General features: G+C 45.1%; 2 protein-coding genes across 6 annotated transcripts in view; one reads left to right on the top strand and one right to left on the bottom strand.

The window, feature by feature from the left end:
• Nucleotides 1-17,252, top strand: part of TSPAN4 (tetraspanin 4) — a 708,227-nt gene that overhangs the window by 654,027 nt on the left and 36,948 nt on the right. The gene's annotated exons all lie outside the window — the stretch shown is intronic.
• Nucleotides 11,457-17,252, bottom strand: part of CHID1 (chitinase domain containing 1) — a 304,160-nt gene continuing 298,364 nt past the window's right edge. The window contains exon 13 of the mRNA XM_075928227.2: nt 11,457-11,502. Coding sequence (XP_075784342.1) covers nt 11,472-11,502 — 31 coding nt within the window. The 3' untranslated portion in view covers nt 11,457-11,471. The remainder of the gene's footprint in view (nt 11,503-17,252) is intronic.

Raw genomic sequence — 17,252 nt, 5'->3', positions numbered from 1 at the left:
CCATTACCAAGATAGTTTCCCCAGTTATCACCTCTAATACCATTAACTCACAAACATCCCACTCTCCCTACCTCTAATATCATCAATTCACAGACACTTACCTTCCTTCCTCCCCCCCCCCTGCATCCCCCTCCTGTTCTGCAATGTGGTTTGTCCTTTTCATATTTGTTCATTTTTTTAATTGTATCCTTTGGTATATATGGTTGTGACTACTTTCTTCCACTATTTGATCTGAGGACGTGGGTCTGGCCCACGAAAGCTCATCATCTAATAAACCATCTTGTTAGTCTTTAAAGTGCTACATTGTCCTGCATTTTGCTTCAGCTACCCCAGACTAACACGGCTACATTTCTATCACTATTCCACTGGATTGTGTCACTAACAATAGCGAGTTAACTTAAAAAACAACCAATAGTCTAGTAGCACCTTAAAGATGACTGGAGCATTAAAGATCCAGATCCAAGAATAAATAAGGGACGGGAGAGGGGGAAAGGAAGGGAGAAAAAAAGTGAATTAGAGTGTTCAAGTTACAAGAAGCCAATAAGAACAATTTGCACCTTCTCTAAGTGCCCATTGTTTAGTTGGTTAAGTCATGAGGATGTGGAATCTAGTATGCTATCCAGCCAATGTTTTTATTCATACCTCTATGACAGGAATCAAACTTGTAAATGAAGTTCAGTTCCAACCCTTGCCTATGTGTTTGGCTTGTGGAATTGTCCTGAATGACTTTGAGATCCCTTAATGAGTGCCAGGGCAGATTAAAGTATTCTCCAGAAGATTTTTGTGTGTTGCATTTTCGGATTTCTGGGTTGTGTCCATTAATTCTTTCCTGTAGAGACTGTCCTGTTTGGCCAATGTACATGGCCAAGGGGCATTGCTGGCACTTGATGGCATAGATCACATTAGTGGATGTTCAGTTAAATGAGCCTCTGCTGTAGTGGCTGATGTGGTTGGGTCTGGTGATGAAATCACTTGTGTAGACGTGTGGACAGAGTTGGCACTGGAGCTAATTGCAGGGGGTGGGTTCCTGGATAATTATGTTGGAGGTGTGCTGTGTGGTTACTGGAAAGAAATTGTTTGAGGTTAGGCGTTTGTCTATAGGCAACAATTGGCCCTTACTCCAAGGCATGTGAGAGTGAGGGGTCATTTTCCAGGATAAGTTGTAGATTGCTGATAATGAGTTGGAGGAGTTTAAATTGTGGGCTATAGGACAAGTATATGACAAGTGAAATTCTGTTGTTGGCCTGTCTTGAAGTAGTTCAAGTCTGGGTACTCTTCTGGCTCTGTCAATCTGTTTTTTCACTTCTCCAGGTGGGTATTTCAGTTTTAAGAATGCTCTATATAGATTCTGTAGGTGTTTGTCTCTGTCTGTCGGATTGGAGCAAATCCGGTTGTATTTGAGGGCGTGGCTGTAAACAATAGATTTAGAGAGAAATGTGTCTTGGATAACTCATCTGCCCCTCTGAAGCTTTCGAAAATAATGAGGGTATGTCTACACTTGCACCCTCTTTCGAGAGAGGGATGCCATTGAAGATGTTCGAAATTGCAAATGAAGCCGGGATAGCCTGCACTTCATTTGCATATTCGCATTATGGCGCTATTACAAAATAGCGCTATTTTGAAATAACAGCCGCTGTTAAGACACAGTGGCTGTGTCTAGACTGGCCAGTTTTTCCAGAAAATCAGCCGCTTTTCCGGAAAAACTTGCCAGCTGTCTACACTGGCCGCTTGAATTTCCGCAAAAGCACTGACTTTCTACTGTAAGAAATCAGTGCTTTTTGCGGAAATACTATGCTGCTCCCATTTGGGCAAAAATCTTTTTCCGAAAGACTTTTGCGCAAAAAGGCCAGTGTAGACAGCAGAGATTTCTTTTCCTCAAAAAAGCCCCGATCGCGAAAATGGTGATCGGGGCTTTTTTGCGGAAAAGCGCGTCTAGATTGGCCACGGACGCTTTTCTGCAAAAAGCGCTCTTGCAGAAAAGTGTCCTGCCAATCTAGACTCTCTTTTCCGAAAATGCTTTTAACGGAAAACTTTTTCGTTAAAAGCATTTCCGGAAAATCATGCCAGTCTAGACATAGCCAGTTATTTTGAGAGAAAGCCCTTCTCTCGAAATAACTGGCAAACCTCATTGTATGAGGAATAAGAGGGTTTTCTCTCAAAATAACCGTGGCTTAACAGCGGCTGTTATTTTGAAATAGCGCTGTAATGAGAATATGCAAATGAATCATGGGATATTTAAATCCCGGCTTCATTTGCAATTTCAAATGTCTTCATTTGCATCCCTCTCTTGAAAGAGGGTGCAAGTGTAGACATACCCTGAGTTACTCAGGTATAGAGTAACTGAGGCATCTGAGAACAGCATTAGCTGTTGACATAGAATCACAGAAATGTACGACTGGACAGGACCTCAGTAGTATCTAGTTCAGTTTCTTGGATGGAGGTAGAAATAAATCTTATCTAGACACTTTGACAGGTGTTTGCGTAACCCACACAGCTGCTAGGTATGGTGTACTGTCTCATGGAGTGGCACTTAAGGTGTGTCTAGAGTACAGGGTTTTGTCGACAAAAGAGGACTTTTGTCGACAAAACCATAACTGTGTCTACACAACTCGGCAGTTTTGTCGACAGCTGTAAACCTCATTCTATGAGGAAAATCCTTTCGTTGACAGAAGGCGTTATTGTATCTCCACTGTCCTTTGTGTCTACACTCTCATATTGACAAAGCGGCTTGCTTTGATGACAGAACTAGATGTAGTCTAGATGCTCTTCGTCAACAGAAGCCTCTGTCGACAAAAACCTGTAGTCTAATTGTACCCCTAGACAATTTACAGAGAGAAAGAATGAATTTCTTCTACAGCCATAGCTGAGGGGCAGCTGGCTTTTAGCTCAAGATGTAGAGGCTCATGCACTAAGCTCCAGAGATCCCAGGTTTGGTTCCGCCTGTCGGTGTTACATTTGTCTAACGTATTTTTAAAAACTCCCAATGACAAAGATTTTATAACCTCTCTAGATTAACCTTCCAGTGCTTAACCACCCTAGCAGTTGGAAAGTTTTCCCTAATGTCTAATTTTATCTCTCTTGTTGCAATTTAAGCCCATTTATCCTTCTTTCTATAACAACATTTTGCATACTGGAACTCTGATATCATGTGGTGTCCTTCCCCCCAATCTTCTCTTATCCAGCTTAAACAAACCAATTTGTTCAGTCTTCCCTCATAGATCATGTTTTTCTAGACCTTTAATAATTTTTGTTCCTCCTCTCTGCACTTTCTCCAATATATCCACATCTTTTCTGAGGTGTGGTGTGAAGACTGGACGTGGTACTCCAGTTGAAGCTTTATTGGTGCTGAGTAGCATGGAATAATTGCTTCTTGTGCCTTGCTTAGAATATTCCTGCTGATACATCCCAGAATGTTGTTTACTTTTTTGTAACACTATTGTATAGTTGACTCATATTTTGTTTGTAATCCACTGTAACCCCCTAATCCTTTCCTGCGGCATTCTTTCCTCTGCATTCATTTGAGGTTTTATGTTGGTGCCACTGGCTTTTCCTTCCTAAGTGTAGTACTTGACATTTGTCCTTATTGAATCTCATCCTATTTATTTCAGACTATTTGTCCAGTTTGTCAAGATCATTTTGAATTTGGATTCTGCCCTCCAATGTGCTTGCAAGCCTTCACATCCTGATACCATCTGCAAGCTTTATACATTTACTCTGTATGTCATTATACATATAATTTATGAAGATACTGAATAGCATCAGACCCAGGACAGATTCCCCATGTAAGCCCACTTGATGTGCCCTTCCAACTTGATTGGGAACCATTGATAACTACTCTCTGAGTCCATTTTTTCCAACCACTTGTGCATTCACCTTATAGTAGGTTCATCTAGGCTATATTTCTCTAATTTGTTTATGAGACGGTTATATGAGACAGCATTAAAAGCCTTATTAAACTATAGCTATACATCTTCTGTTTCCGCCTCCTCAATCCACAGGGCTTGTCATCCTGTCAGAGAAGAATAGGATGTTGATTTGATGTGATTTGTTCTTGACAAATCAGGTCAGTACTAAAGGAACATGTAATAGTCATCTACCACCACATTCCAAGTTTCTGTTCTCTCACTCTCCTTCCACTGATCTGATCACTGTTTACAGTGTTGTCTTGTGACTAAGAGGAGCCTGAGGTGAACTTCACAACAGACATGCATGAAAGTGGCAGGACATGTTTTTTCTCCAAAGACAGTGTGTCACCCTGCCAGCACACTAAGTTTCTGGTGTCTGAAAAGCCGGAGGGCTGGTGCTTTAAGAAACAGGATGCACATGGCTGGCCAGCCCAAAGAATTCTTAGCAGTTGATGGCTGTGATAGAAGACAGGGTGTATCTTGTATTGCCTTTGTTAGGGTTCACCTGGCAGAGTTCTGACTGTGTAAGGTCCCTAAAAGTCCTCTCTGTAAGTTTGAAGAATGTTTTAAAGAGAAGGAGAGTGGTAGACCAGAAGTCCTCAACTGTGGCTTGCACCCCTTAGGGAAGCAGAGAGGAATGTCTGGGAGAAGCCAGCAGAAGCTGGGACCAGCCCCCTCTCATTCTTCTTTGATCCCATCCCTAGCCACATCCCAGGCTCCATGTCCTGCACCTAGCTAGTCCTCTGCACTGCTCCACTCTCGGCCCCTTTCCCAGCTTTGGCCATGGTTCCATTTCCAGCCTGGGGCCAAGGCTGGGGTAGGGGTTGGGGCAGGGTCAGTGATGGAGCTGCATCTGGCTGCAGGCCCAGCTGCTGCCCCCCCCAGCCCAGCTGTAGCCCTGCTTCCATCCCCACCCCAAGCTTCTGTCCCTAGCCATGGCCCTGCTCCTGTCCCCAAACCCACTTGCAGCAGTGGTCCCAGCCTCGGCCCCGCTCCTGGCTCTGAGAGGAGTGGTGGGGCATGGACAGAGGTGGGGGGTGGGGCTCACAACCTCAATAGTTTGGAGACCATGGTCGTACACTGTAGTGGTGACTCTTAGGAAATGGAGCTAGTAGACTTCATCCCCCACTTTCTCAATATATGAAAATGACATTTCTAGCCCTGTAGAGTCCCTCAAAATTAGTTCTGTTTCAAGTCACACAGCCCCATCAGGCAAGAAGGCGAGAAGAACTCCCTCCTGTCAAAAGATGGTCTTAGGGCTCAATTAAAATAAATAAAAAGTGAGGGTGGGGGCTAGGTTAGGGCACTGCTAATAAGATTTGGAGTCTTCTACTGTTGGCATCACTAGACTCTTGTTTTATCCATAGCTTGAGGAATTTAGCACATTTGTATACCCTGGTTCCCCGAACATCGTGCCAAACTAACATTACTGTAGTTTGGTACCTGGGGTAAATCATAGCTCCTCAGATTAACCTTTACAAAGGTGGCAGTCAACTCAAAGTAAAATCTCTGGTGTAGATGTGCCCTTTGAGGGCAATCCAGTCACAACCAGAGTTCAGAACGGATTGAACGTGACTGCCATCTGAAGGTGGTAGCCTCTGTGATTTGATTTAGTGGCCTCGGTCCAGTTCATAGTGAACAGGTGTCCAGATTCTGTTTGACACCGCCTTGCCTCCTCATTGGCAGTCTCCAAACGAGGCCCTTGACTGAACTGGAATCCCAAGGAACTCTCCCATTCATTCCTCCAGGCCCCTCCAGGTCAGGGGGACATCGATGTAAATAAGCTGACATTGCAGCTGGCGGGAGCTGTTTTTCTTTTGGCAAGCCAGAGGCTTTCAGACTCTGCAGCTGTCAAGGTGGTGCCCTTTAGAAACACAAAAACTCAATACAAGAAAAAGAAGTTTTAAATTGCAAAGTACAGTGTCATTTTTAAAATCAATATATTCCTTCTTCCTGTGTAACAAAGCGGTTTGTTGATGGATGAGATTTATGACACCAGATTGTGTCTGCGCCTCCCTTCTCTTTGGACGAGATCCAGGCACTCCAGGAAATCTTTACACATTATGAAAACGAACTCCAGCTTGTCTCTCTCCCAGAACCCCTGAGAAGAGAGAGCTGAATGCCCTCCACGGCAAATGCTGACTTTGATATCTAAACACATGGGCTGCACAATTCCACTGACACTGTGATGCTATTACAAACAGACCTGGCACCTACCCTGCGTACTACTAAAAGCAGCATCTGCCATTTTCAGGAGGCACCGATACTATCTTCTGTTGCTTGCCTTGATGTTGTCTGGGAGAGAAGCCAAACCTCTAGTCAACTCACAGTTGCTTGTGGCAGCCATAAGATGCACATGTCACATTCTGGATTACAGATTTTCCAGCCTAATTAGCTTGATATTTGGCTTTTTCCACAAACTTTTTCAAAGTTTATCTCTTTTTCTAAGTTAACTGCTGCTTAGTATGGTTTCTGTTTACACAGCAAATGCTGCTCTTGTGATAGAGACGTACAACCCACCTCATTTTGCTCTGCTGAAGGGAAGTTGCATTCTCTTCACATGTACTGTCCACATGGGGAAACGGTCACCGCTCCCAGTTTATTGTCCATGTGCTATTGAGAAATGACTGCCTCCTCTTCTCCAGTCACCACCTATCCTCTTCGCCAGGACAGACTCCAGGTGGAAAATGTGACCTCTCAGTGGGGGGGAAAACCCCAGTTAAACAATGGAGAGATGGTGAGACATTTGTTATTCTCACAATATCTTGCTTCAAATCAGTGTAATCGACAGCACATTATTGTGCCTCGTTTTTCTGCAATAGCAGGAAATGTTTGAACAATCTTCATTTAGTTTATTCATTTTCAATTATTGAAAATTGCATCACTCCTTTCAGGAGCATATCTGTTTTCTGTCAGGTACAGGGAAGAGCTGTAATGGTTTCCTTCATTAAAACAAAGAGGGCATTTAACAGCAATGCCTTTTCATTTTTGTACCTTCTTTAGTCCACAAGGATCCCAATGGCTGTGTCTACTCTGCCCCCATTTTGTGCAAAAAATATGCAAATGAGGCAAAGCATGGAATATCGCTGACCCTCATTTTGCATAATTAACGAGGCTCCGTTTTTGCGCAAGAGGCTTTGCACAAGAGCCCTCCTTCCACTTTTTTTTCAGGAAGAACGGCTCTTGCACAAAAGGGGTTTTTTGCGCAAAAAGGAACCGTGTAGACGGCTCCTTTTTGCACAAAAGCCTCTTGCGCAAAAACAGAGACTCATTAATTATGCAAACGAGGCACCGTGATATTCCACGCTTCACCTCATTTGTATATTTTGTGCGAAATTGGGCAGAGTAGACATAGGCAATATGTCTTACGAATCAGTTTGCAAACTCTTCACCTGCCTTTGAAATGCTGTTACATGAGGAATCACATAGATGGGGACTTAGCTCAAATGGTAGAATATATGCTTTGCATGTGAGAAGCAGTGGGATATTACCAGCGTTCTCCAAGTGCTGATGTGAAGTTTCTTCTCTCTCCTTTTCATTCCCTCTGGAGCACCTGGCATTGGCCACTGTTGGCAGACAGGATACTGGGCTGGATGGATCTTTGGTCTGACCCAATATGGCCTTATAGTAACTGCTGGTGAAAGTTAGAATTCCCATAATGCTTAAGATGTTGTTCAGAAGAGGAAAGGGTTTACATTTGCATATATAATATGAGAAAGACCATCTTTGGACTACTGCAGATGTTATCAGGCAGATCCTTCATTGTTATAAATTCAAGCAGCTCCACTGAGGTCAGATTTGTACCAAGTAGTGCCTGGGTCCTAAACATTCTCTTGGCATATGCTATGATTTTTTTGTAACTGCACCTCAATTTTGGATGGGAAGAAGAAAAGAATATTTTCCTCAGAGACTGGAGGGTGAATTTAGGCAAGAATGTAAGTTCTCCCACACGAGATTAGCCAGGACATTAAGGAAGCTCACTTTTCTTTGAAGACAATCCCATGTAATATTTAATGACCACAAATGGTTGGTAAATTGGTTTTGCATTGAGCCCTTCCTGATTTCTTTGAGCACAACCACCTCAGGTCTTGAGTCACCACCACTCTTTGGGGGGTCCAGTCACATGATTTTCCCACACTGACTGGGCCCTGGGTTGCAAACTCCCAATACTAACTCTGATTACCTCAGTAGGCTTGACCCTGCAGCTCTGTTCCCCCCAGGAGCAATGACAGTACTTAATACAGGGACTAAAACAGCTCCTTTAAAGGAAAGTTTTGTTTATTTACAGCAAAGGTACTTCAGCAAGAACGGATCCTAATAAGCAGGCTTATGTATACAGGTTGTATCACTCTAAACTAGGACTCTTCTGGTCCGGCAACATCCGGACCATGAATGTTCCTGGGCTGGGGTCAGGGGGGAGGGCTTGGCGATTCAGTCAGAGCCCATGGCAGGGGAGGATAAACAGCATGGCAGGGAGTTCTGGCCCCAGCAGCAGTGGTTCGGTGGCAACCAGGGAGTTCTGGCCCTTGCTCCAGCCCCCACCAGGGAGCTCTGGCCATGACTCTGGCCCTAGAGCCTGAATCTGGGGGCAGTGGGGCCGGGAGGTGGGGTGGGAGGCCAGCGATATTCCACGCTTCCCCTCATGGCAGGGGACCTCCTCTGGTCGGGCAAATCTCATTTTGGTGCTGGACCAGAGAGGTCCAACCTTTACCTAGCTTTTCCTACAGCTTACTTTTCCTTGGACGCCATCCTGAAGCACTGATCCACTGTCGAGCTGAAGAATCAATGTTCATTACCTATCTGAGTTTCATCAGACATGTTATTTTTCCCAGGGAGTCTCTCATTCAGTACCGACCAAAGCAAGACTTGCTCACCTTCTGAGCCCCTACCAAAGGTGCAGGGTTTTCCATTTAGTAACATGTCTGAACTGAGGTGCCTCCCGCTGACTAATTATTTAATTGTAATGCATAATGGAGCTGGCGTTAGCCCATTTGAATTTTGGACATTCATGTCCAAAATTGTATGTATGAGTTTTCTTTCATCGCTAGCCATTATCAGCTTTCTGAAGGACACATACATGGCTTTATTCATCAGATCTCAGTGTACTTGAGAAATGGTAACAACTTGGCCTGGGACAGGGCAATTTCTATTACAGCCGCTCCCCGAGTTCCGAACAAGTTACGGACCAACACTTGGTCCGTAACTCGAAGTGTTCATAACTCGGATCCCATAGAGTTACATGGCGACTGTGTTGTTTGTAAGTGCGGATCGCCGTTTGTAACTCAGATCCGCATTTACAACTGCTTTGGTCATAAGTGCGGATGGTCGTAAGTGGAGATGGTCGTAACTCGGGGAGCGGCTGTATGTTAAAATGTAATTAAAATCACAGATGATAAATGGATTGTATCAAACTCTGGCATCCTAGATTTCCCCTTCTCCCACCATTACATATACTTGTACCAGGCCATCCTTATTGCTAATAGTGATAGGACCTTCTTCAGGGAAAGAGGGATTCCAATCCTTTCTACCCCTGTGCCTCTACTGGTAGTAAAGAACCTTGTGTATTTTCTTTGAGAAGCAAAAAAGAAAGAAGGGAAATAAAAAGAGTTACCTCATGGGTAAGGGAGTCCCCTTTGCTCTTAAGAAGAGGCAAAACTCCTCCTTTTAATGACATGACTTAGCCAACCTCATCAGCTCTCTTACTGTACCAAGACTGTTAGTGCTTATCAGCTGTAGCTATTAACTGTTGATGGCATTGTCCAGTATATCATGTCCACCGCTGTTTTGTTGATTAAGAGTAGTAATTCCAGTTTATGGAGCCACCAGTGTTAGTGTTGTACAGGCTGCAAATAACGTGCATTATATGTAGGGATGTGCAGGTTTAACCGGGTAAGTGGTAAACGTCACTCTTAATACGTGAGGCTTACCAGTTAAGGTTAACCTGTAGGGGTTGGAGCAGCTCCCCATCTGCTGCAGGCCTGCAGAAGGCAGGAGCTGCTCCAGTGTCCCAGCCAGAGCAGCCTCTGTCCCACCCCGCAGGCAGGGTCTGCTCCACCCGGCCAGTGGAGCCCCTGCCTGTGGCGGGTGCATGGCTGGAGCGGCCACCTCGCTGGCTCCCCTTTACTCAGTTAATTGGTTAAACAATCTGTTTAACCAGTGAGCCAATTGAACGGGATTTTACAGATGGTATGGTCTCTATTGAGGATGTTAAATTGTGGTTAATTGACTAGTTGAATACTACTTGACTAGTTGAGTACTACTTGACTAGTTGATAGGCATTTCCGCATTCCTCCTCTGAAATGTACAAGAGCCCCAGTGGGGCTCTTGTACATTTCAGAGGAGGAATGTGGAACGCCACATGCAGCCATGGGTCAGCCCTGACTACCTCCGGGTTGCACGTGGGTGCCAGCTTTGAAATGCATAAAAGTCCCCAGCAGCAGTTCTTGTGCATTTCAAAGCCATGGAGCCCGGGATAAGGGGGGGACTCAGAGTCCCCCACTCACCCCAGGCTCTATGCTGCACTGCATGCTGGGAGGAGCCCGGGATCAGCTGGGGACTCCCCAGCTGACCCCGTGTTCCGCACGCAGCACTTTCCCAGAATTCCCCAGTGATCCCAGGGTCCGTTGAAATGTTGCGCGGAACAAAGGATCCGCTGGGGAGTCCCTAGCTGAGCTCTGAGGCAGTGTTTCAAAGGGTCCGCGCCGCACAGCTGATCCGTAGCTCAGCTGTGTGACGCTGCTGCTTTGAAGTACACCTTATTCCCCCCCTTTGATGCCTCTATCTGATAGAGGCGGCGGGGAGGAGGGAATCGACTAGTTGACTGATAAGCAATTGCTTATCGGATAGTTGACTAGTCCTTAACATCCTTAGTTTCTACTGCCTTTCTCCACAGAAGATATCAGAGAGAAGATTTGGAATAATTACATGAACGTTTTGCCAGGAAAAGACCACAACAGGTTTTACAGTGCTGGAGCTGCTGTGATGAAAACACATTTGAAAGGCTTTTAAAAAAACAGTACTGCTAGGCAGGACACAGCCAAACATGCACCATGGTGTACCCCTCTGCAGGAGTACTTGCAAGTGTGTTTTCCTGTACCTCCCACCTGTGTTTAGAATGTTTCCATGCTTTGCACAGAAAATACCTATGGGGCTAACATTTCGTTATGGCATAATTGCATTGAATGGAGTTGTGCCTTTCCCCCTCATCAGGAATTCTGCACCATATCTTAAATAGGGTTCAGCAGGAAAGTGGAAAAGGAAATGAATTTCATTTATGTTATATGCATATATGTAATAATTCTGCTCCTGAGGAGAGCCACCTCCCCAGCTGCTGTAACTCAGCTTAGCACCAGTGATATTTAAGGGGCGATGCTGATTGACAAGTTGGGGCTCTGGCCCTTCATTCTCTTACCACGGTGGGATCTTTCTTGGGTTTGTTTTAAATTTTTCTCCTTTGCTCTTAAGTAAATGGAAAATGTTCACTGAAATGGAGGTTAATCCCACGGGATTGCTCCGTCAATTGGTTGTGTGGGCGGGTAGCCAATAGTTTCATCTCCATGTGAACTATCAATTCTTCCTTTTTTCCAGCTGACAGCACCTGCAAGAGATTATATGCCTGATGTCACTCTTCCACTTAGTATATAATCACACAATGGTCATTAGCTCCAGCAATGCAATGGCTTGTTTCCTGCTTCGATTTGCTTCTGCACCTTCTGAAGCGTTGGTGACACCTAATTGGAGCCTAGCCTCTCTTTATACATCCTTATATTGTTGGGTATTTTTTTCCCTGCATGGATGGAGGTAACAGGCTATTAGCAAACACAAATTGAGCCCACTTCTTCCTGCCTTGTGGGAAAAAGGATTCCACAATATGCATTGTGTTAATTTTGCATCATTTCTGGTTTATTTTTCAAGGTTACATTGATGGCTGCTGAGGGCCAATGAATGTGAAAGTCAGAAATAACTCAAAGAAAGCTGCATGTAGCTTGGAACTACTCCGAGAATAAACACAGTTTTGAGGGGAGGAGCATTTCCTCCTTCTGCCTTCCCAAATTCCATCTCCATGAGATGTATCTGTCATCTTGGTACCTGTGCAGCCCAGCAATGGAAGAGATTACTATAATTAAAATGCAAAAAGCACAGCAATATGACTATCGCCGGAAACTTTGCACTTCACCATGAGCTTCTCAAGGGCTATGTCTATACTGCATCATTTTTGCGGAAGAGGAAATGCAAATGAAGCACTCATTAGCATTTATCGTGCTCTCATTTGTATAGTCTCTTCCGATCCTTTTTGTGGAAGAGATTTTTGCAGAAAATAACGCAGTGTAAATGGGGCCATTTTTCCCCAAAAAATCCCTTTTGCACAAGATCTTGTAAATCTCATTTTTTGAGGGATAAGGAATTGTGCAAAAGGGTTTTTTTGCAAAAAATGGCTCCGTCTACACTGCGTTTTTTTCCGCAAAAGCCTCTTCCACAAAAAGGATCAGAAGAGACTATGCAAATGAGAGTGCCAGAAATGCTAACGAGTGCTTCATTTGCATTTCCTCTTCTGCAAAAACGATGCAGTGTAGATGTAGCCCTAGTGTATATGATCCTCTGGCCACAGCAGTTAAGATCAGAGCTAGCATTTGCCTCAGGAGGTTCAGGATGGAGCATCAGGTGCAAGTAGAAGGGAGTGTTCTGACCTAGAGCCAGGTAGCCAGATATAGAATGCAAGACTATTTGCATGAGTGCCACAAGGCAGCACAGTAAGGGAAAAAAAGGAAAGGAATTTGTGTGAGATTGCAAAGATGGTAGAATCCAAAGCAGCAAAAGCAGGACAGAGCCACAGTCAACAAGGAAAATGAATAGGCGCTGTAAAGAAGAAGCAGGAGAAGATAAAGGAGTTAATCTTTCTCTTTGTATCTGTAACTCAATTTACCTTCTTCAGGGACCACTGCAGCTCCCTTCATTATCACTATTGTAAATAGCAGTTGTGTATGTTCTACAGAAAGCTACAAATGGCTGTGCCAATGCTGGTTTGCAGCATTGGCAACTGTCAAGTGCAATTCCCCACTTGATTTAATAATCAATCACACAGTGTTCCTTATATTTTACATAAGAAGCCCTTTGTTTATATAATGAACAGTATGAGCTAGTATATCTGCAGTACTATACTAGTTTATATCAGCTAAGGTTCTGGCCATAGATAGTTTTCTAATAAACTCATACACCTTAAATATTTACTGATGTAGAATTCACCCAGCATGCCAATTAGATTTTCCCCCCATCAACATAATAATGGATACTGGAGAAATATTTGACTTCATATAATTGTAATTAATGTTCTGCTTTGGCCTCTTACATATGTAGTTGATTTTATTTATCTGTTTCTTTTCCCTCATCCCTTTCTCTTAGTCTCTGCAGCACTGGAGTTTTCTGTTAGTCAAGGATAACTGTTCAGGGAAGATTTTTGATTGTTTACTACAAATAAGATTTTTTAAGAGCAGTCTAGGAGCACTTTGAGAACACATGTACATACACAATTACACAAAATCAGTTAGCTGCATTTAAAAATTCATTTAATTAGGCTGTTGTGCACAATTCCCTGACAGGTATGCCTAATACTAGCAATTTTGTAGAGAAACAAGGACACACTTGCATGCATGGTTGCATCCCCTAAACAAACTGCAAATCAGATGCCTAAATTTCTGAATTAATTCTGATGTAAGATATGCTCTGTTTAAGCACAAGTTATTGGGCTTGATGCATAAATTAACGGGTGACATTCTATAATCTGCGCTATGCAGAAGATCAGACTACATGATCACCTTTGATCTCAACTCTATGAGGATACTGTCTAATGTCCTGTTTATTACAAAAATCTGATTTTTTTTCTTTTACCACTAGGAAAAGACTTAAGATCAATTTCAATATGAAGATGTATCTACAACAGTTAAAATGTTTCTCACCTCTTGGACTTTCAGGATGCCAGCTTGAACAAAATAATTCGTTATAAGCATTTGAGTTTGTCCTTGCATCATCTAACTTCATTATCCATCATATCCAGCTATCTAATATACATATATCCAGTTAACTTGTCAAGCTTTCACCCTGCGCCGATATGCAATTCCTTTTGAAAGGGCTCAGACTCTGTGATGCTGAAGCCTCAGCCTGTTCTTGGATACTGCTGATGGAGATAGACTCCACTTTGATTTAAGGCACAATGATGGAACTGAGATTCTTTTGGGAATCTTGTAAGGCTTTGGTTTTTTTCAGAATCTAATGCATTGCTGGGTATTTCCAGACCCATTTCCACTGTAAACTGAACTTTACTGTGTAGGGCACAGTTGTGACCCCTGAAGCCCAAAATTATTTTAAGGTGGTGTTTTGACAGCATAGAAGCACTTCAGAGTGCTCCTTCTGTCATGTCGTTTTGTGAACGAGACAGAAGTGTGCAGTGCAGTGGGAGCTATGTCTCGATAGTCTTTCTGCTGCCATCCGATACAGACTCCTGCAGAGTGTACCCCTGCTTGTCTCACCACTTTCACAGGCTGGCTCTGTCTAAGAACTTGTCCACAGGGCAAAGTTGCTGTTGGAGCCAGTTCGTACATCAGGCCGCACTCTGGGGCTTTCACTGCTCCGTAGTACAGTCCACATGAGATGTTCCTGGTTGCAGGCTAGTGCACTGTAAATAAATTCACACCCTGGCTGGCTGTGCAGTAACTTGCCTGGAGACAAGTACTGAGCATCTGGACCAGTGTCCCCTCTAAGTTGTGGGGCAGCACAGCTTCACAGGTGATTAATCAGCCCCACCCAGTCAGTCAGCTCCATGCACAGAGCCCTGAGCCTCTGACTGGGTGGGGCTGATTAATCCCCTGTGAAGCTGTGCTGCTGAGCAGTTTACAGGGAACATTGCTATGGACCCCTGCAATCCGTGAAAAGTCCATTATTGGAGTTAATCGATATATTTACTGGTCTCCGGTTGTGCATGGCAGGATAATGGATTTTTGAAAGCTGGCTTCCTTTTCTGTGGCCTCGAGTGTTTGCCAAGTAGGAATCTAGGTCTGTGCTCTGTGAGCACATAAAGGTGCTTCTGTCCAAGTAACAATGATGGAACCAGCAATTACTTGGAGTGCAAAAATATTGGCCCAGCAACAGCTGGGCTGACAGCCAGGCCTCTTGATTTCATGTTAGTCCTTTTAATATAAAAGGCATTTACAGTGACTTGATCAGGGGGAGACTGTAGAGCTTTTGCAGACCGGATCCAGCCTGCCAAGCTGGTTGATCCGGCCTGTGGCTGCCCTGCCGCTCCCCCACCCTCCAGGCCAATCATGACCAGGGGACAGGGGAGCGTGTGAAGTCTCCTCCCTCCGCCAGGGGTGCGTGGCACCTAGAGGGAACCACCAGCTATTCAGAATAGCTGGCAGGTCTCTCTAGGCACTGGAAGGAGGTGTAGGGGGCAAAGACTTCACACGCTCCCTCACCCCCAGGCTAATCAGGGTCTGTGGGCGGGGGAGCACAGGAAATGCTCTGGCTCTGCCCCTCAGCTTGGAGCCACTTCACAAATTTGTGAAGTGACCCCCCCCTTCTAAAATTATTGCCCATCCCTGGACTTGGTGCTTTTCAGTTCTGGCATCTTCTCGTTAGTTTTGTTCTGAGTCAGGTGAAAATGGCTTTTACCAGCATAAAGCCTCCAAGTACAGAGCTGTCCTGTGCTAGGGTTTCAAAGGTGCAAATCTCTCCCTGAAATCACTCCAGATAGTGACAGGTCAACGCTTCAGAGGAAGCCTTTGTCCTGGTTGGTTCTCAGCATAGCCTTTAGGATAAGTGGTCAAGAATGGCCGATTTGAAATCATGTGTGTGGCACAAAAGGCACAATATAAATGTGGAACTGTCCTATCTGTAGCAATGAGAGTGAGCCCAGCCTATAATGAGTACCACTAAAAGGTCATTTGTCCACCTCTTGCTATAGCGGCATCTATGACACTACAGTTTAGTCCTATATCTAGAAGGACAGCTGCTGGCAAGTGTTGACATTTTCTCCTCTCTAATGGCAATATTGTTTTATGGTAGTGTCCAACATAGGGTGACCAGATGTCCCATTTTCCAAGGGACAGTGCCGTACTTAAGCCCTTTGGCAAGAGTCCCAATTTTTTCTTAAAAATGGGCAAATTGTCCTGTATTTTCTGTCTCCCTCCTTCAGTAATAGCAGGTCCTGCTGCTGGCCAGATCTCTGCTCGCCAACTGCCTGCCCAATAGCGGTAAGTGTGTGTGTGTGTGGGAGTCCAGTGGCCAACGATGGGGGTAGGTGTGGAAGGCTGGTGGTGGGGCAAAGATGCAGCATGCTGGGCTGGACCTCTCCCCTTGCTAGTCTATCAGAATATTGGGTGTGGGCTCTTGGCCAGCAGAGCTCCTATCCACCCTCCTATTTCTGGCTGACACTGGCTGCACACCGTTGGCTGGTGAGTATGGGCAAGCAGTGGATGATTATGTATTGCCTCTGCTGCCCACTCAACAACCTTGTATGTGTTCCCCCTCTTGCTGCCCTCTCCCTGCTGTGCCCCCTGTGGGCCCACCCCTCTCACAGCAATGTGCAGAGAACCAGCCCCTGCTCGACTTGCTGAGCTTACCTGCACAACCTGGATGGCAGGCTTCTTCCTTCCCCCCACTGCTTCTGGCTGAGCCAGTGCCTCAGGAAAGACCCAAGACCCTCTGATCTGGGGTGCTGGCCAGGAGGAACAGTCCTGCTTCTGCCAAAGACCCACACAGTGGTAGCACAGCGAAGACTCCCTCTGCCTGCACCTTAGCTCTGGAGTGGGAGGGAAAAAGCAATTTCTAGTCTGTCCCTACCCTAAACCTATAGGCTCCACAGTAGCTATCTCGGTAGGGGATTAACACCCTCTTCTCTGCCCCCAGGGAGTGTGGGGTTGTTCCATTCTCTAAGCACCTTTCCCCTGCTGAGCCATCTCTCTGGGTGGGTTCCAGGCAGCCCCCACATATTCCATGGCCCTTGTGCACAGTTCCTGAGGCTGTGCTGTGACTGGGGTGGACAGGAGGCAGCTGGGTTATGTTGGTGGCCAGCAGCAGCCTTTCAACACTGTGAGAACAGCCCCAGGGCAAGGAGAGGAGGGGAGAAGTGATAAGCTCTGTAAAAGGCATGGGCCAGGTCATCCAGTCTACACCCCCGCAGCTGGATGCAGTTCCCATCCCTTCTCTCTTGCACGGTGCCAAAAGGGTGCTGCTGGCCATGTTTTAGTATGAACCCCAACAGAAATCCGGGGAGGAGGACTGTGACCCTGTGTATCCCCTCCACAATATATTGTCTTGGGAAGGTGCACCAGGTACTAGGAGAGGTGGGTCTGT

This window comes from Pelodiscus sinensis, chromosome 5, assembly GCF_052426305.1.
Source record: "Pelodiscus sinensis isolate ZL-2025 chromosome 5, ASM5242630v1, whole genome shotgun sequence".
NCBI classification, from domain to species: domain Eukaryota; kingdom Metazoa; phylum Chordata; order Testudines; family Trionychidae; genus Pelodiscus; species Pelodiscus sinensis.
Note: the sequence above shows the minus strand (reverse complement) of the source record. Positions and strands in the feature narration are given on the sequence as shown.